A 20,856-nucleotide genomic window follows, 5' to 3' on the forward strand; every position below is an offset into this window, starting at 1 on the left:
ATCTCAAAATATTTAAAAGTTTTCTTGTAATAATTTAAATCGAAAAACACTTGTATAGATATCTTTATCAGTTAGGTTTCAAATCAAACAAATGCTGAGCTGCGTCTCCACAAAAAGAAAATTGGCAACATTTGAGCTGGCAACACGGGTCGGTGCACTTAATTTATCGAAGGCTCCGTAATTAACTGATTAATATGCTGTTTAATCTTACCGACAATTACCAAACATTCTAATGAATATCGAACACATAAATCGCCAACAATTTTAGAGGAATCGCACCTTAACATCACAACATTTGTCGTTAAGTCTAAACACGTACAAAGTTCGAATAAAGCGTTTAATGAAGTACAATACAGTGTACATTAAGTAATATGTATTTATTTTATGTAACAGTTGCCTAGTACACGTTGGAAGCCCGTATGTAATGTAATAGGTATAAATAACTTTTTTTTTCTATATAATAATAACAATCATAAATGTTATTTGATTGATTAAACATCTATATTTTATTTTATAAACATTATAATTATTTATTATCTGTAATATAAATTGATATTAATATTATGAATAATGTATAAAACAATAGCGTATGATTCTGCAAACGTAGCATGTTTTATGTTGCATTAATAAGGGATATTATAATATGCACACGAAATGAAACGCCCATATAAAATTGACGACTTTAGTACGCCATTTTGAATTCCATGGATTGTTTAGTTGATGACGTCGATACTATTCTTCGAATTAAACACATTATTGATATCCGGTTACTACACTCAAGAAACGATAACCGTTGCTTACGGGCGGTAGAGCTGTCTATGAGGCGTAATTCAAATGCCTTTACAAAAACGCATGGGACGTAAAAATTTAAAGGTTATATGCTCGTTAGTCGTAACTAAAATCGATTATTAATGTACAATGACGATTCCTTAAATATCGTAAACGAGATGTCAATAACGGTTGTAAAACATATACACGCTCATATTATTGCAACTTTCTCCGGCTGTTTTTCAACTTTAAAAAAAAATGTAAGTACATTTTGCCTCGTTTGTAAACGAAATTTAAATACTAATAATATCTGAAGGAAAACAAAATTTTAATATTTAAAGTATGTATGTATGTGTTTATGTATGTAAATATGTATCGTATTGTACATTTCGGTATACTGATAATAGATCAGAGATGTAAACATACAATTATTGGAATTAATATTAAATAGTTGACGCTATTAGTTAGGGGCGCCATATTCAAAACACCCTCCTAGCATTAATTGAATTGTATATAAATACAAAGACTATAAGAATATAACATGAATATTTCTTTAAAAACATCAGCAACAATTACGTAATATAAATATAATATTGTTTATAATAAGTACATGGCGTTAATACGCGTTTATTAATAAAGTACATTAGAATAGAATTTGTATAATAATTATCAAAGTCTAAATCTACAAATAGTCAAATTTCAAAAAGTTATAAATATCAGTTTAAAAAAAATGCAAATTTATCGAAAGGGTATTACGAATTTATATGAAATATTAAAACCTATGGGTAACATTTTAAATTAGGGGTCATATTAGTAAACCAAAAAGCGATTAATTAATAAAGTTAAGGAATTTTTAAACTGCTTATTGACTTTAAATAATAAGACAAAAAATAATAATTTTATACAATCTGTTACTTAAATATGTTGCCATAATAAACTAAAATAATAAACGATGAGATATAATGGCTAAATTTAAAATATTAAAAATTATACATAAAACCTATATAAATGCAGCGCGTTTCGTTTAAGTCCATGAACTTGTAAGTAAAAAGACATATAAAATTATTGTTAACTACTTGACACAATTATGGAAATACTATTTAGCTAAACTCAATATTGAGGTCAATAAACATATATGGATACATTACTATTATTAATAAATAGGGCTCTTAAAAAGTTATTAAATAGAAAAATACTAATTAGAATTATTTTAAAAGCACAATCAAATGCAGTTGCAATTGTATACAATAACAATAGTATTAAACGCTCGCTGCCCGCGGTGACATTCGATTGGACATCGGGATATGCGCGTGCGCACCGTTCGACTTGTGTTGTGTTCGAATTTCTTATCAGGTTGAACAGATGTTGGTGTATGTAATTAGACATAATTATTTTATAATAAATTTTATTTTATTTCGTTAATTGCACCGACTCCCTTATCGTATAATGCAACGGATAGAGCGTGAAGCGTCAACTACGGCTATTCATAAATGCGCGTCATAGGCGGCGCTCTAATCCGTTATATTACGTCACGGACAAATAGTGTTTAATCCTACTATTAAAAAATTACTTCATACTTTCTAAGTAGAATTATTATAATATTCTAATGTATTGTTCTACGATACAAATATTATATGTTAATAAAGCGCATTCATTAGTCTTAAAAAGCATTACCAAGTATATTTTACTATTGAATTTAAAAACGGACAATTTTCTACATTATATATTTTATATTTAGAATTAATAAAATACAACTTTAATGATTAACGTAATAGGTATTAAAAAGAACGAGGCAATACCACTACAAATGCAAATGCAACGAGTCTTGTTAACAATATCTTTATTCAAGACATCTTGTTATATTTATTTTAGTTAAGTAATCGTGATGATGTCATCATGAGTATCTGATCGATTTCGGCTTTGAAAAGCATTCTCAACATGAAATAGCAAACTGCCCATGATATGTAATAAAGCAAAACATTCGTTCGCAAACAAAAGCACTTTATACTCTCACTTTCTTAGTCTGATCGGAAATGATCGGTGATCGATTTATCGCAGGATTAAGGCTTCACGTGCATAGCGAGGTTGGAATTCGGAGCCGGAATCTCATTTGTAGGCGAACAAGTTCTATACTAGACCGGCAAGATAGAAAGATTGCAAACGAAATGAACAGCACCTCTGTACATATTTCCTTTCAAATAATTTTTATCACTTTTTAAGGAATAAAATCACGTATATATCGTAATTGCCAATACGTAATTGACGAAAAGCTGTCCATATAACATTCATATCTGGAATCGCTTTTTCTCGTTTTTGCATTAATTGTGGGACACGGCAATGTGAAGGCAACGTAATCGAACCTAACTATAATATTATAAATGCGAAAGATATTTTGTCCTTCCAAAAACGCGGGCGAAGCTGTGGGCGTGAACTAGTTAATAATATAATTAAATACTTATTTTTCCAATTTGCGAGATTTTTTGTTTTTTAGTACAACTTAAGGGATATGGAAGGTATGTATTTAAAAAAAAGCGGCTTATATTTGTGTGAATAGGCTGTGTAGCCGATATCGTTACGCAAATAAGCTAAGGCAAGTATGCTCATAAATTCATAATCAAATTTTATCATTCTGCAGTCGGATCTTATACATTTGTTAAATCTAATTATTTATTTAAACTGGAATTGACTATAACTGGGATACAAAATTTTTTAATTATTATACCTAAAAATAATCAAATACGTAGCATATGTGTTTCTACAATTGCAAATTATAACATAGGATTATATACGTGTATATTTTAAAAGCAGGCATAATTTTGTCTTTACCATTCTGTTATTTATTAGTATATTTTATCAATAACGATACAAAACAAAAGCATAAACTATTGAAAGAAATATTATATAATTTAATTTAAAAAAAAAATATATGAAATCTATGCACGCTATATATATTTTGTATTGCCATATAAAAAAATTTGCATAATAGGACCATATAAAGTCGGTCTTCTTTTAACTAAAAATATTTGAAATAAATTGACTACATATAAATTTAAAACAATAATTAGTAAATAAAAAAATATATAAACAATAAAAATAATCGTTTAAAACAAAATATACAAATAAACAAGATATTTACGTATAACGAAAATTTAACTATGGAATACGATACTTCTGTCCTCTATTTTATAGTTTAATGCGAAAAGGACAGGTAACAGAATTAACAAATAAAAACTTGTGGTAAATTTAATTTATATTATAGATTATGTATAAGCGTTAAGCGAACTTCACAGGATATTTACGTGAGGAACCAGCATTGCCTTTGCACGCAGCCAGGAATTTTGAAAATTGATGGCTACGTAAATTTACACGTGCAAAGACGTAGTATATAAATGCTAAAGTTTTGCACGAAAAAAATGACTAAGAAAATGAATTATATTTTAGTCGCTTGTATTATCGCGTCGCTGATATAAGTTGATATGCTACTGGACACATCTATCACAATTCATCTTTTACCTTAGCGTGTGTTTTGCAAAAGTTTACCATGTCCTCCGTAGATCTATCTCCTTCGTAATCAGCCAAGTGTTTTCCCGATGCGTATATTTTGAACGTCGGTAAAGTTTGTATGCCCGCGAAGTCTGCCACCTTTTGGTTTTCCGCTGCATCGATTGCTATAACTTTGACCGATTTTTTTTCCTTCTGCATTATTGTTGCGAGACGACTGTAAGCTGGTTTCACCGTCGAACAATGTCCACACCCTGGAAAATCGATTGTACTCTTATTAGATGTAATACGTTACACGAATATGTTACATAATCAACGATTAGCAAAATATTGACGAATTATTTTTACTAATTTACTTTAAATGTTATCACATGTATTTTTTTTATAGAATAGGAAGGCAGACGAGCATATGGGCCACCTGATGGTAAGTGGTCACCAACGCCCATAGACATTGGCATGTAAGAAATGTTAACCAATGCGCCACCAATCTTGGGAACTAAGATCTTTTGTCCCTTGTGCCTGTAATTACACTGGCTCACTCAACCTTCAAACCGGAACACAACAATACATAGTACTGCTATTTTGCGGTAGAATATCTGATGAGTGGGTGGTACCTACCCAGACGAGCTTGCACAAAGCTCTACCACCAGTACAGACACTTTAAAGGCATCGTGAAGGTGACGTGACTTGATTTTCATGTACATGTCATCTACATAGCTTTAAAAAAGGTTTTACAAAATGGATATAGGATATTTCATAGACAGTTGCAATAATCCAAGAAATTTCAGAGTTCAACTTTCGGACATCAACAATGCATAAGTTGTGGCAGTAAAACTTCTTCTGCCTATTCCTTTATTACGGCAGACATTTCGCAAGGCGGTCTATTTTTTTTAGTTTAACAACTCTATTTCCCAAATTTTCTCTTCGTATTTTTAATTTTATTTTGACCAGCAATTATATGATGGTGATCCATCTGATGATATTACTCAGGTAATTTGTCTGGTAAATGGTGTACAGTAAATAAAATATTACATGGAGTCTTTCTCATGGTCTTTTAGTTAATCCTAGTAAGTTATCAGTTCGCAACGAACAGTTACATAACACCAGCTTAGGTAGGCCACCTGGACACCACCCAGCATATGCTAGAGATTTGATCCACAGGGGTGACCGGTGTGGGTCAAAAGACTGTTCAACGGCGTCAGGGTCGTATGCTACGACTGCCAGTATGTTTCTACCTCGCATGTCCACCTTTGACTTAAATGATAGCCGATGGGGCTTTGATCAGCATTTTGAGTACCTAGTGCCATCGATTGAAATAATTTCGGGCGGCATGCACAGATTGTTGATATTATACCATCTATGGCCTCAACGGAGCACCTGTTTGGTCTTACATACTGTCTGGAGTCCGCCTATGCAAAACAGAGTTCTAATAAACTTCAGAGTTCATGACTTCTCCCTACGAGCAGCCTATTATTCATTTAACAGGGGATCCAGGAGTAAATTCTATATAGTGAATACTTCAGACTATCATCTTCTCCAGTATTTTGCCTATGTCTGGAAATAGCCTAATTGATCTGTAGAATTTGTGCCCTCGCCCAAGCTCTTAGCTTATCATAATTCCCAGTATTATTGAACCTACCCACAAATATTAACCATGAATCCGTCTTCCACGAGAGCCTTTTTTTGGTTCAACTAGCTTGGAAAGCGGCTCAGTTCTTATCCCGTAAATGGTTACTGTTACGCATTCCATTTTAATCGGGGTTTGTATGCGCTTTTGCCCTTATCGCTCCGCATTGAGTCGTTTTCTATCAGTAATCTAAAACTTTGTACACACCGTCCCAGAAACTCTCGCAGTCCTCAATCACAAAACTTATATTTCATTACTAATTTATTGGTATAATTTTTTTGACAAAATGTTGCCTATAATTTCTTATACTTAATTTTGTTATCAATTTTCTTTTAAAGTTATTTGCTTTCTATTAATTTTTATTTCAATCGTTTTCTAAATTTCTCCCAATTGGCTTTTTTTGTATTGTATTCCCGTATTTATTGTATTTAATTTTTTGTTGTGGTCCATCCATCCTGGTTCACTTTTAAGTCCATAACATACTACATTATATTGGCTGCAGGTGGTTATATTAACTGTGTTTTGTTTGTTTGTAGTCATTCCGGACTTTGAAGAGGGTGAGTGAGAGGAGTACTGTGCCTTTATTTCAGACATCGTTCTGTGACAGCTAAACTTAATTTATTTAAAACAATAATGGTAACTTACATGTAGCATAAAACATAACGAAGGTAGGTTTCGACGAAGATATAACTTCTTGGAAATTGCCATCATCAGCCAACATTACGTTCACACCAAACCCAGCATCTTGATTACTCTGCACTTTCTGTGACGTCTGATGTTTATCCATTTGGCTATGGATGAATGATACGAAGTCTGCTTCCTGTAAATTATTTATACTAAATTAGTTTAAAAACTTGCTGCTCATGTTTTTTTTTAACTTGCTAAATACTTCCCCTCCAGGAGCCACCGACAAGACTTCGGCCACCTTAAGCGGGAGAAACGCGTAAATACGATTTTCAAGCGATAAAAAAAATGGGCTACGATATTATAGTGCCCACATATTATAGTAAACAAGTGTGTATGCAAACACTCTATTCCCTCATTCTCATAAACCGATGTGACGGCAATTGGTTTTCAAACTATATAACGAATACGAGGTGGACTTAATATCTAGGGCAAGGGTATCGCAAATATGAAAATTATAAATTAAAAATATAACAAAATACAAAGAAATCACCTTTCTTCCGCCGCTATAATCCTGTACCGATTTGTCAAAGTAGCTAAAGTACTTTATAGTTGGGTATCCTTTGACGTCATAGTTCGAGCATATATCCTTATGCTGAGTGCAGTCTACAGCAGCGAACGCCACAATTAATTCATCTGCGAACTTTTCCGCAGCTTTAACGAACTCCGGTTTCGTGCTTTTGCAGTGACCGCACCCTGAAAATATAGGGAAAAGTTTTGTCAATACTTTTATTTTTCGAGTGGTAGTATTGTTTCATTATCTTATTTTTACGCTTTTGGTTAAAAAAATTGAAAGGGGTGAAAATACATAAGACTAGATCTGCTTTGTATGCCTGCACCGGGGAGCTTGCAGGTGTGTGGCCGGCCTTTAAGAAATGAGTTTTACGTATATTTACGGGCCCTCTGCCCTACTATTATTATCTGCATATCGTACTAGTGGCCATTGCCACCGTAGCCAAAATTAAGTCTAAAGGGTTGTCTCAAATAATTACCTTGATTAATTATAAGTAATAAAATTGGTGGTCATCGATGGGCATTTTACTGCAGATAGGAAGAACCATCAGCGTTAATTCTTATGTATTTATAAATGTACTTACAGGGCGCATAAAACATGACGATGGCATGTTTGATCTTCCGAAGGACGTTGCGGAAGCTCGCCGAGTCAAGGTGACGAACGAAAGACTCTTCTTCCGACCAGGGAGTCTCTGGAGGGGGCGGCGGTGGTGGCTCTTGTGGTGACTATTTGTAAATGGAATGGAAAAGACTAATTAGTAAAGATTCAAAGATTGAAAAATGTGTCAACGAAGAATTTTATACCAACCACACTGGTTTATAGTAAAAAGTATTTGAAATATTTTTAACCTACTTCGTACTTGTCAATGCTGAATGCGATTTTACAAGAAAGTAATTTATTAGTTTAAGTTTTCACGATGCCTGATATGTTCCGAATGTAACGACTCTACGTTCATTTGACTTGATAATATCGATATTTACTTAGATAGTTGGTAGAAATGTTACCCACTAAATCATAAAAGTGTTAAAAGTAAAAAATATAAATATATTTTGTAGCAAAATGTCTCGAAATGATGTGAAAAATCCCCACTTTCTTAGTACATATGTGATGAGGTGATATTTAGTTAATATGTTTTATATCGACTACATTAAAAAAACTATTCTTGAAACTTTAATGAAGACATGGAGATACCAGAATAAAAGCTGCTATTTACATTTCTGCTGTCAAGTGATACGTATTTGGCAGTATTAATGCAGTGGCGAGAAACTATAAATAACCAAGATGATTTTTTTTTGAGGTTATATATCCGCTAGGTTATATATCTTCTGTATTTAGAAAAGGCAAAAATATGTAAAATTTAATGTTTGAACATTAATATTAAAACATGGAAAATACATATCAACATCAAATTATTACAATAGTGGCAAAGTCGATTTATCACCACGATGAGATATTTAGACAAAAACGGAGCATGTTCGTTTTATAAACGTAAATGAAATGTTTGTTTTACATCTTACCTTAATAAAATCAATAATCTGTTGTTCTTGACGAGCATGGCCAGCATCGTATTTGAATTCTCCGCGATTAAAATATTTCAAAGTTGGGTAGCCTTTAACACCGAATCTAGATGCTAATTCCGGTTGTTTCGTCGCATCGACTGCTGCTAACAGCCCGTTTATCTGAAATTGAAAAAATATAATTTTTATGTATCATTATCGTCATCGTTCGGGCGCCTTGGTTCGTTTATTCGGTGTAGCTGTAGTGGATTTTGGAGACTGCTCAAACCGAACCTCCTTGGGAATGTTTAGACACAAACTGCTCATGAAAAGATTTAGGAAATTTTGATTGATTTTATCTCCGTCCATTCCACAGACTAAAACAAGTGTTTAAGTAGTGTGTTCATTTAATGACATACGGATCCTAGAGATAGACATTCATGATGCAAGAGGTTCGGTCTGCTCAGCGAGCTATGATCAGGACTATGCTTTTTCTTTTCAAAAGAATAACAACAGAAATCATCTGAACCAGAGTCAAAATAAGAGTTGACGCATTTTTGTAAAATGGCACACCCCATATCCTAAACAATTTTAACAAGATCATGGCGATCACATTTTGGGATACTAAAGGTTGCCTTTTCATTGATAATAGGGTACGTGGCGTTTCCTTAGAGGGATTGTGTACTTCTTTATCACGATTAAAAGAAGCTATTAAAGAAAAAAAATTAGAAAAACAGAATACTTTAGCACGCCAACGCGCCCTTGCACACGAAATGAAAAAGGAGCTCCATGGAAAAGAATTAACGACTATGAGAAAGTAATATTATTATCTCGAAGGATTAAATAAGATATATGACAGATTAAAAATGTATTATAGTTAATGGAAAAGGAGGATATATTGAACAGTCAAAATAGGATAATGTTTCATTTCACCTTTCTCTGTCTTTCTGCAATTTTTTTGTCCTTTCCGTTACTTTTATAATTTCATTCTATTGCAGTTTTGATTATTTGGATTGTATAAAAATGGTGCTCTAATGATATTGTATTTTATTATATCTCGGTAGAGGAGAAATCAGTACCGTTTCTCACGTGCCTTCATTTCAGCATATAGCGCTGTTGTCGGCTTTTTCATACGTTACAAATTCAACTTAGCACTAAATTTCGGGATACTATGTTGACTGCATCTCAGCTAAGCTTTAAAATTTAGTACTTTAACACCAAAAGTAACCAGGAGAAACTTACATTCTCATTTTTAATCCTGGTTGCAGCATTTTCAAACTCCGGTTTAATTCGCTTGCAGTGTCCGCACCATGGAGCGTAGAATACAACCAAAGCGTGTTCAGCTTTAGATAGCACACTATCAAAAGTTTGAGCTAAAACAAAAAATAAATAAATGCAACTAATCTTCTTTTTTATAAAATAGGAAGGCGGACGAGCATATGGGCCTCCTGATGGTAAGTGGTCACCGATGCCCTTAGCATTGGCATTGTAAGAAATGTCAACCATCGCTTACATAGCTAATGCGCCACCAACCTTGGAAACTAAGATTTTATGTCCCTTGTGCATGTAATTACTCACCAAACCGGAACACAAAATATCAAGACACATTACAATACACATTATAATACACTTGAATATCTAGAGACGAGCTTGCGCAAAGCCCTACCACCAGTGACTTGATATTGATACCACCAAATTGATAGGACTTGAAAGCATAACACCAAATATGATGCTTTATGCATTTTATACGACAACCTAGCTTGATGTTTAAAAAACATCTGATACAAACTATTATCTAAAAGTATCGACACAGGCTCTTGATTTAAAAGTTGTATAATTCTAATAATAACAATTTCTTCCGGACCGATTTCAGTCACGGCGGCCAATCTCAAAGGAGATTAGCTACCTGCATAGGACATATTATTGTACACGAGTGCACTTGTGTTTGTGTACACCACACAAGCACAAGTGCACTCTCTATTCCCTAACTCTCATAAGCCGATGGGACGGCAATCTGACATGACTGGAAAGAGTTTACACATGTCCACCTTCGTTGTTTTATATCTATTTAATCTATAAAAAAATCATACTAACCATTTAATATATTCCATACACGAAAAAAAAACATGATTATCCAAACATTACATGAACATCGATGAAAAAAAAAATAAACTTTAAAAAGTTACGTATATATGAAAATTTAATTGTATTAAAGAAATGTCAAACTGCAAAAGAAATTAGAATAATAATTTAGTTGTCTTAACTGACATGAATATCTTTATTAATAAATACTCTTGAAAAAAAAATATCAAACAAAAAGTTTCGTTTCAAAATAATTCAACATCAAAATAAAATTAATTGACTAATTAATTAAAAGTTTAAATATCATTTTAATTATATATGATTATTACAATGACATTATTGACAAAAAGGAGTAACTACTGAATTTCATGTTGGGTATTCTCGGTGTGTTTGTAGTCAATAGCTTTCATGTTAATTTACCTTCTAAAAAATGTCAATTCAAATGAAAGTAAATTAAGCTTGTAAGAGCCTGTTTGGGTAGTTTTTTTGAAATTTGAAATTATCTAACTTGTGGTGTTTCACGACTTCACTGGCAATCATTTTTGCTTGTATTGTCTTATTCATTTATATATATACTGTTCCGATTAAAGTTAAGTGGACTATAGCGCTGTTACAAAAAAGGACAAAGGGTACCTAACACCAGACCCTGCTTCCCCCTCCCCTATTTACAGTACTAGTATGAAATAAAAAAGAACATATTAGCCCAATGTTACTATATCAATAAATAATCAAGTATCATTAATAGATATTAATCTATACATTAATCAGAAAAGCAATCTTATCAGTAACAAAATGATTACTGACTGTGCCCTGCAAGATTTCTAGTTTATATATATTTTTTAATTAATAGATATATATGCTTGTACCGCTTAGCCAAGTGCACCTCATTAAGTAACTATCGTTTCAGAAGTAATAACATGACAAACTGTCAAGATTTTATAATATACCTTAATAGTACTTATTCTGAATGCTAAATGAAATAATAAAAATTGTCTACTAGGTGATATTAGCGTATTTAACCATACAAACTCTCTAGATTCATAATATAAGTATCGGTATATAGACTAAATGTAAAAATAATTATTATCATTGGTCAAGTAAGGCCTTGACCAATGATTTATATCTTTCTGTTATTATGGATTTGACATTCGAAAGAAGAAGAATAATTATAGGGGTTCACTTTGTAACTATTTATTGTGAATATTTTTATTCAAACTTTTTGAATAACTTTTAAAATTATTTTCCCCTCATTTGTTATTCGGTTTAGTTATTGAAGTAACATAAAAAAAATGTTGAGAAATTGCTTCTATTAGAAACGTGTTATTGTTCTAAATATAAATGTATACACAAAAACAGCCTTCTTACAGTTTTATTAGCTATACATAACTGTTCTCGCTTAGAGTAATTGTTGTATATAATCGATTTCTCCTAATTTTATTTCGTCATTGAGTAATAAGCATTTAAATACAAAAAAACTCTATCAGTAACATATGTAGGATAAATAAAAAGATTTTTAAATCATAGCTCACCAGTTAAATGTTCCACATCAGTATCCTTTGACCAGCTTTCATCGACAACTTCTTTCTTCTTCTGTTGCTGAGATGTGGGATCTCTCATGAAGTCCACAATAGCTTGGTGTTTGTTATCTCCTTGGTAGGGAAACCGAAACTGCCCTTTTCTGTAATTAAAAAATGTCAATATCAAACCATTTGTATCTTATTTTAATTTTATCACAAATAATATTATATTATTAATGATTGTATATTGCTTAATCTTAACCCTTACAAAAAACTAAAGAAAAATTTGATCACGTTGAAAGTTTGTAAGTTATTAAGTAACAAAATAGTACTAACATTCCACAGATGAGCTGAATTATAAGAAGTATGATAATAATATTGTAAGATGCTGACAAGTTAGAAATTAAATTCTGGTATAGTTTTTTTTTTTTATAGAATAGGAAGGTGGACGACCATATGGGCCACCTGATGGTAAGTGGTCACCAACGCCCATAGACATTGGCATTGTAAGAAATGTTAACCATCACTTACATCACCGATGCACCATTAACCTTGGGAACTAAGATGTTATGTCCCTTGCGCCTGTAATTACACTGGCTCACTCGCTCTTCAAACCGGAACACAACAATAGCAAGTACTACTGTTTTAAGATGAGAAATCATTTACAAAATTGTTTGTGAATCGAATTTTTTAATAATATATACAGATAACTAGCTAGTCCACTCATTTAGCTGGACGTTAAATATAACTTGGTGTCTTACATTTTTAAAAGGAACATTGGACAACATTATCAGCAGTAACATAAGTACTCTCACCCTAACAATGTATAAAGTTATTTATATTATTTACATTGGATATGTCTATTGCTGAAGATTGCCTCTCAGATTGTCTGTCACCTTATCTGGATATGTCCATAAAACATACTTTCTCATTCATGTTATGAAGCTGGTTTAAAAATGAGGATAAAGCAAAGCTTAATTTTGATACTTACTCAAAGTACAAGAGAGTAGGAAATCCAGTTATGTTATATATCTGTCTAATTTTTGAATTGCCCGGCTTTGAAACATCAATAGCTGCTAAATATGCTTCCCCCTGGAATTACAGAAAATATGTATTATGTGTATATATATATATAATTATGTAATAACAGAAAATGCGTAAAACAGATTCGTATAAAAATAGAGTAGAATTATAAATGTAGCTCAAGAAAGAGCTCTAGTCAACGTTTATTATACAGCCAAAAATGAATACTTAATGTTTTATACAACAGTAAATAAATGGACATTTATAAAGACACATTAAGCAAATGGAAGCTATGTCGTGTATTCCTTGGCTCGAGCCCGCAATCAGTTGAGAATAGCATGTTCTAGTGAAGAACAATTTGTAGCTAAGCTCACTGGCCCATCTCGTCTTACTTCTTTCAGTTCCAATGACATATCATAAAGTGCGGGTCACCACTTTACACCAGACAGCACATCTGCTTATTTATAAATGAAAGAGAAAAACTGATAACATTTATTCGTTGAGACCCCAGAATTTAATATTATATATATTTACCTTCAAATCACCTGCAGCAGCTACATAATCTGGTTTCATAGACTTACAATAGCCGCACCAGGGTGCATAGAACATTATCATGGATTTTTTATAAGTTGCTATTCCTTTCTTCAAAAACTTGATCAATGCCTGTAAAAGTTCACAAGTTATAATAATTACATATTCAAGTATGTATCTATAAAACTTGTGCAGACTTGTCAGGATGGGCTACACTCAATCATTACTTGTTATACAACAAACATCAATGATGTTGTATTTCGATGTGAATGTTGAGCAATATTGAGTTTTTCTATTGGAAAATTGGTTTTTCTATTCTAATGTAAGGAATTGATTTTACTATACTGTGAGTCTACAGGTGGAACTAACCGCAAAAACAGAAAATTCTTTATCAGCCTTTTAAAAGTAAAGGTAAAAGTTAAGAGTAAACAACAAATAAAGTATTTTATATAAACATTTAAAAAATTCTATAATCTTCTCTTTCAATCATATGTGTTGAACAAAATAACTGATAAGAGATAACAAACATGAACAATTATAATTGCAGTATTCATTGATTTAACATATATCATACAAAAGTTATTATTTTGGAGTAGAAAATTGTAAATTTTATATTTAATCTAAAACAAATCAATTTTGCATGCATTGTTTGATAATACTGTAAATGACTTTTAATGTAAAAAGTTTATATTAGAATTCAAAGATAATTTACCATGAACAATTAAATTCTACACACCTATTATTTTTTACATTTACTAATGGAAAATGATCAAATAACTGACATTTACGGTGATTAGAATTGATAATTGAAATTTAAAAACACCTTAGAAATGTTACTACATTTTTGGGGCTATTCCGAATAGTCATGAAATTGGGCCTTGGGGAAAACTGCAAAATAGGCCAATAGCTTTAGCTTATCTTGAGGATCTTGAGGTTCTGAGTTCCAGCTTTAAAAAAACACTATGTTTACTATATGTCAAGCTTGAAATTATAAGCTAGCTATAATATGAGTTTAATTTTTTTCACAAAAAATTTTTACCTCTCCATCAGCTAAATGGACAATATCAGATGCCTCTGGATCTTCCTCCCAAGGCAAATCTCCTGTTGGGTCTCTAAGGAAATTAACCATGGCACTAACAGTCATGCCTCGGTCATAGTCCTTATGGTAATCGCCGTCTTTATAATGCTTGAGTCTGTATGGCTTTTCAGTAGACACCTTTAACTTTTTGCATAATTTTTTACCTTCACTAGAATATAATAAATCATGATTTGTAATTTCAGAGGCTTTACGGTAAAAATCCTTGTAAGCAGGCATACAAATAATATACAACATACCTTCCACTACAGTCCATCATTACCAATGTAGCTTGACCTTTCATATTATCAGCAGCTTCCCTAAATACTTCCAAAACTGACTGAGATGCTTTGTTATTATTAATAAAGAGAACCAACACATTTGTTTTGGTTCTAAGTAACTTCTTAAATTCTTTTATATCATCAATATCGGATATAACTGATGTTTTTTGTTTTTTTACTTGTGATGATAATTGCACATACAAGAAACATAGGATTAATACCTAAAACAAGAGAAATATAAATTATTTAAGAAAACAAAGAGCCGGTGTACAATTGCTTCCTCGAACGGGTTATATTTTATAGCAAATTTTGAGTAAACATTAAAAGTAAAAATATCTCAAAAAATATATATAATACACTGTAATCCTTACTTACAATAAAATTATAAAAGAAAATACTTACCTTCCAAAACTGTTGGCGCCACATGTTTTAAGTTTAATTAGTTCTTAGATTTATTAACTTTTTTTAAGCATATAGAATGTAAATAAAATATCTGTTACACCTAAATCTACATTTAAACAACGTCTAAAACTATAATATATAATATATTTGTGGAAGACTTATTATGATAAACCTTACAGCCGAAACCGCAAATTTTTTGTAATTATTGGACTGACGTTAGATGATGTGTCAGCGATTCGGCGTCTACTGCTCTCTGTCATTGTCAGTTGCCGAAAAAACCATATCATACCAAACGTCTTTATCATGATATCTCATGATAAAGTTTTATATAATATTATTACATATGGGTAATAATATGTTAATTAATATGCTAAACAATGTATATATAATATTATTATCTACATGGTCAGAACGTCACAAACAGGCCGATGTTTATTGCTTTAGGAATAAATTGGCAGTAAAATTTAAATCTTCATTAAAATTACTGAACATCTAAAAATGACTCAGCCGGTAAACTGAGCCATTAAATAGAAACTTTAATTGATAAAAATTGACATTAACAAAGAGCATATTACAATATTATAAACTACATACAAAACAGGTATTAAATTATTTTTGGATAGTTACAATAAGTGTGGCAAAAGGTTATAATCAAATAACAGCCTTTTAATTTCTTATTTAAAATTATAGTATAATAAGAATTAAGTATAAATCATATTTAAGGCTGAAGTAAATAAGGTGTTTTTTTTATTATTGGACTACATATCAGAACAGACACATATAGAGAAAATAATAAAACTTGTTACCTTGTAACTATTATTTTTAATTTTTTGATTTTAACCATAATTAAGACAATAAAATAAAAAATACATAGCAAATATTTTCAGGTAAGCTTGTAATCATAATCCAAATATGTATATTGTTATTAAGACATTATTATATTGTTCCAAAAAATATAAGGGCCAAAAAAACACTTTCTTTTTTATTAATATAATGTATTTATTTCGACTGTAATTATTATTTTATTATAATTAAATAGTAAAGATAACAAACAAAAATCATAATCGGATAAATTGAAAACACAGGAAATTATTCAAGTAATATAATTAAAAAATGGTATCTTAAAAAAATTGTGATATTACGAAATTACCAAATTTTAGTAACACATAAAAATATTTCTATATTATATTTAAGTGAATTTATACTTAATGTAGACTTGATTTAAAAATAATATCTATTTTCCAAATCAGTAATATTAGAATTTCAAATATGTGATCGTGAACTTGAAGTATTCAGTTTATTTATTAAGATGTCAAACATTGATATGATTACATGATAAATTTGGTTCTGAATGACAATGGCACTATCTTTAATACAATATTTTCAGTATTCCTAGATTCTCAGACTCAACTGAAATATTGTTGTCATATAGCTTTCTTTAATACTCAAAAAAATATTTAGTATCAATCTATTAATAGTACTTAAGTAAATAAAAATTGTAGATTGGATTAGCCATATCAAAAATAGTAAGTTTATCTTTGGGAAACAGATACAGAGTAAGACGCCACCACCATTGGGAAGCACAACTTGTTACACACACTTATACATAATATTCAGTCTTTCTTAATCACTTGACTCATTCAAGTCTGCTACATCTATACCTGTGTCATCGGCATCCTGCACAACTTCCTGCAAAACAAGAAAACTTCTAATTATCACATGTTATTACATCTCTAGCTGTGCCTATGATTGATGATGTTAAATTAATCTTATACATGAAATAAACATGAACAATGTTTACACATATTAAGTTGATATAATTTAATAGACCTTACTATTGAGCTAATAATTTTTGATGAAACTTAGAATAAATAGTACCTAGAATGGAAAACCCCATAATGTGATTTTTTGCAATACATGCACCTTTTCTATATTTTAAATATTGTAACTTGGTCAATGGTTGTTTTGGTTTTGGTATTTTGAAAATAGTCATCGTAATGAACTTAGATATAGAAAAGAAAATTATTTCCAAAATGCAGACATTTATTTATACAGATTAATTTTCGATTTTTTAGCGCCATGATGGTGACATCTACACATTAAATTTTGCTACATTAGTCCTTAAGATTTTTATAAGACTTCTATTTTTAAAGAAATCATGTTATTGCTGCATATTAATTGCAAAAGTGTTGATGTCAATGTAGAGCAGAAAGTATAGTTACATAAGTGGCGTGCAAAAGTTTCGGACTAACCTTTTTATCCTATAGAATTAATATTTGATTTTTTTACTTGTTCATTGTACAAGACATTTAATTGAGTTAGGATATAGACAATTATATTTTTTCGTAGCATATCTTACGCGTACTACGTGAAATTACTTTCGTCGGTGTGCAAAAGTATCGGGCCGCTAATCGCTGTGGCTCTGTAGGCTTAGTTTGATTATAGTTTTTTTCTCATCGCTTTCGAAACAGCTCTGCTCTACTCTTCAAAGAAAAATTAGGTTTATTTCTGCGACAAAGCCGAATACACCGAAACACAGGGATATTCAGGTTCATGAAATCGTATTTAATCTTTCTTCAGAAAAAAAGAGTTCTCTAAGGTCGCAAGAGCTTTATATATTAATAAAAGTCTAGTGTCAATTGTATTGTTTCTAAGTATAAATCAACAATACATTTTGTGACAAAAATTGGACTGGTAGGCCTCCAAAAACTTCGAACCGTGTCAACAAAATTATAAAAAGGAAGTGTGAAGTAAATCCACAAAAAAGCACAGCCAATATTTCACGGGAATTATGAAGTGAATATTTAGCCGAAGATAAATAGCCAAGTAAGGAGTCCCGTCGTCTGAAGGCTATGGGGCTAATTGGACGTGTTGGTGTGAAGATGTCATTAATTGGCAAAAAATATATGAACGCTATGTTGTTTTTCGCGAAAAAAATACTTTGCGGAATGTGTTGTTTTCTGATGAATCAAAATTAAATTATTTGAAAGTGATGGTTGCAAGTACGTAAGACGACCAAAAGGTACTAAAATACCTAAAGATACAATATGAGGTATCAAATTCCTACTGCAAAACACGTTGGCGGAACATCAAAATATGGCGAACATTTTCAGCTAAAGTCGTTGGTCCGCTGGTAAAAATTCATGGTAATATGGACGCTGTATTGTACAATTCTATACTGGAAGACCATATGCTTGCATATGCAAGGAAAAAATTACCTCGCCACTAGGTTTTTTAATACGATAACGATCCCAAACACGCTTCGCATCTTGTGAAAAATTTTCTTCAGAGTAAGAAAATCCGTGTCCTTGACGTGACGTCGCAATCACCGGATTTGAATCTCATTAAAAACCTGCAGAAAGACCTGAAGCTTCGTGTTGGAACGCAAAAGTCAAGCTAAAAAAACGGAATTATGATCTTATGCAGCATGACTGGGAAGACTTGACAGAAGAACGAATCTTATAATTAATTGCTGCATAGCTGCTAAAGGCATGGCAACAAAGTATTACATCCAGTGAAGACTAAAAAAACATGGTTTCCGAAATATCATTAGTTATTTTTGTTTTTTTTTTTTTTGACGAATATATGCGGCCCCATACTTTTGCACAGCCAAAAATGATTTTTTTTTAAACAAATAATTATTTAAAAGCAATACTTATGTATAATTCATTATTATCAAATATGAGTGAATACGTATTATAAACAGTCATTTATTTTTCCCTCAACATTATATTTTTGTGCAATGTGTATGAAAAATAAGGTGGTTCAAAACTTTTGCATGCCACAGTATATATACTTTGTATTATATAAAAGCTTATTTGATGTACCATGTATGAATGAAAATATGATATTAATATCTAATTTAGGTAAAATTTTGTATGTATATTTATTGTTGCATGTATAATATATCAATGAGTTTTAGTATGGTTTGAAAACACAAGTATGTAGGAAGGACCATTGGTCCTGCACCTGAACTCTTTCTGTTCGTGTCGGATCACCACTCCATCAGATTATGAGAGATAAGGAATAGAGAGTGCGCCTATGTTTGCACACATACTTGTGCATTATAATATGTCCACTGCAGTTGGCTATTCTCTCTAGTGAGATTGGTCGCTCTGGCCGAAATTGGTTTGGAGAACAATACTAGTTATATAAAATGAAAAGGGTGGTTACACTGATTAAATCAAACCATAGCTGACCATGAAATATACATTAATATGGATTATGTGCCTGAAATCACAATGGCTCACAACAACAATAAGTAAGTGTATTCTAAATACTTACTTTAAACACATCAATGAAACTGTTAGCTTCTTCTAGCATCTGTTTGTAATGAAGGTTTTTTTCCAATAAGGCCTGCTTAATTTTATGTAATCTCTCATTTTCATCTAGAGCATCTTTCAAATCTATCCTATAAGAGAACATGTTTTATTTTTATAACAAGTTCCATTATCTTATAATGCATTTAGATAAAAAATAATTTTGAATATACCGTTTCTTCTCAGCGACTAAGTTCCAGTATTTTTCTGATGGTAAATCTACACAGAAATCATCATCAGACATACAAACACCTAAGCTTACTTGGATCATCTTAGAAACCATTTTCTTATTTGGATCATTAGTTCTGAAATATTTAAGAAAACAAAATTGATTATAATAAAAATGCTTTTATCGAAAAATATCGTTCATATAAAAAAATCCAGCGACTGATTGTGTCTAAATTGTTTCATGGGACTATAACGCCAATTGTAACGTTTTTTTTTGTAACACTAAATTTACTTACATTAAATTTTAAATTGTTGCCATAAAACCTTTAAATTTAGGAATGTATTATGCAAATTTTATATAAGATGAAGATAACATAGTTCCGACGATTTACCTTGTTGCGAAATAGTCAGTTAGATTTTTTTTGCGATTTCCAACGGTTGATTTCTCTAAAGTTTTGTTTTGTTCTGTTGTATTGATATTCAATCGAGAATCATCAATCGACATCTGAAACAATTATTAATTTCAATCGAATACATAATGATTTTTATATATATTTTATATAAAAATAATAAATAAAAATGGGGTTTCGTAATACTTACTGTATAAGACTTATAAAAGAAATTTTTCAAACGTTTTTTTTTAAAATGATTATTAAATTATTATAGAAATGAAATGAATTTAAAGAAAAAATGTGACGAACAATTCAAAATTCGTTATTATGTTTGTACCAATTTAACAAACGTCAAAATTAAAAACATTTTTATCAATTACAGATTACATATTATTATGATATACAGAATATCTTTGAGCTTTTTAACAGATAATTTATTATTTTAAATAATAAATTTTAACTTTGTCTTAAAACGT

General features: G+C 31.1%; 2 protein-coding genes across 2 annotated transcripts; both read right to left on the reverse strand.

Annotated features, from left to right (window-relative positions):
- Positions 1-3,916: 3,916 nt before the first annotated feature.
- LOC126780485 (protein disulfide-isomerase A5) lies at positions 3,917-15,727 on the reverse strand. The gene is made up of 12 exons (XM_050505014.1): positions 15,502-15,727; positions 15,079-15,320; positions 14,783-14,990; positions 13,747-13,875; positions 13,181-13,281; positions 12,202-12,350; positions 9,833-9,963; positions 8,612-8,773; positions 7,678-7,819; positions 7,074-7,276; positions 6,542-6,716; positions 3,917-4,523 (listed from the first exon to the last, which is right to left on the reverse strand). Exons 1-12 carry the CDS (start codon positions 15,523-15,525, stop codon positions 4,264-4,266), a joined length of 1,926 nt encoding a protein of 641 aa, XP_050360971.1. The 5' UTR covers positions 15,526-15,727; the 3' UTR covers positions 3,917-4,263.
- An 863-nt stretch (positions 15,728-16,590) lies between these two features.
- LOC126780536 (uncharacterized) lies at positions 16,591-20,730 on the reverse strand. Its single transcript, XM_050505119.1, has 5 exons — positions 20,589-20,730; positions 20,381-20,493; positions 19,994-20,125; positions 19,786-19,912; positions 16,591-17,190 (listed from the first exon to the last, which is right to left on the reverse strand). Exons 2-5 carry the CDS (start codon positions 20,491-20,493, stop codon positions 17,125-17,127), a joined length of 438 nt encoding a protein of 145 aa, XP_050361076.1. The 5' UTR covers positions 20,589-20,730; the 3' UTR covers positions 16,591-17,124.
- Positions 20,731-20,856: the final 126 nt, after the last annotated feature.

Source organism: Nymphalis io, chromosome Z (genome assembly GCF_905147045.1).
Source record: "Nymphalis io chromosome Z, ilAglIoxx1.1, whole genome shotgun sequence".
NCBI lineage: Eukaryota > Metazoa > Arthropoda > Insecta > Lepidoptera > Nymphalidae > Nymphalis > Nymphalis io.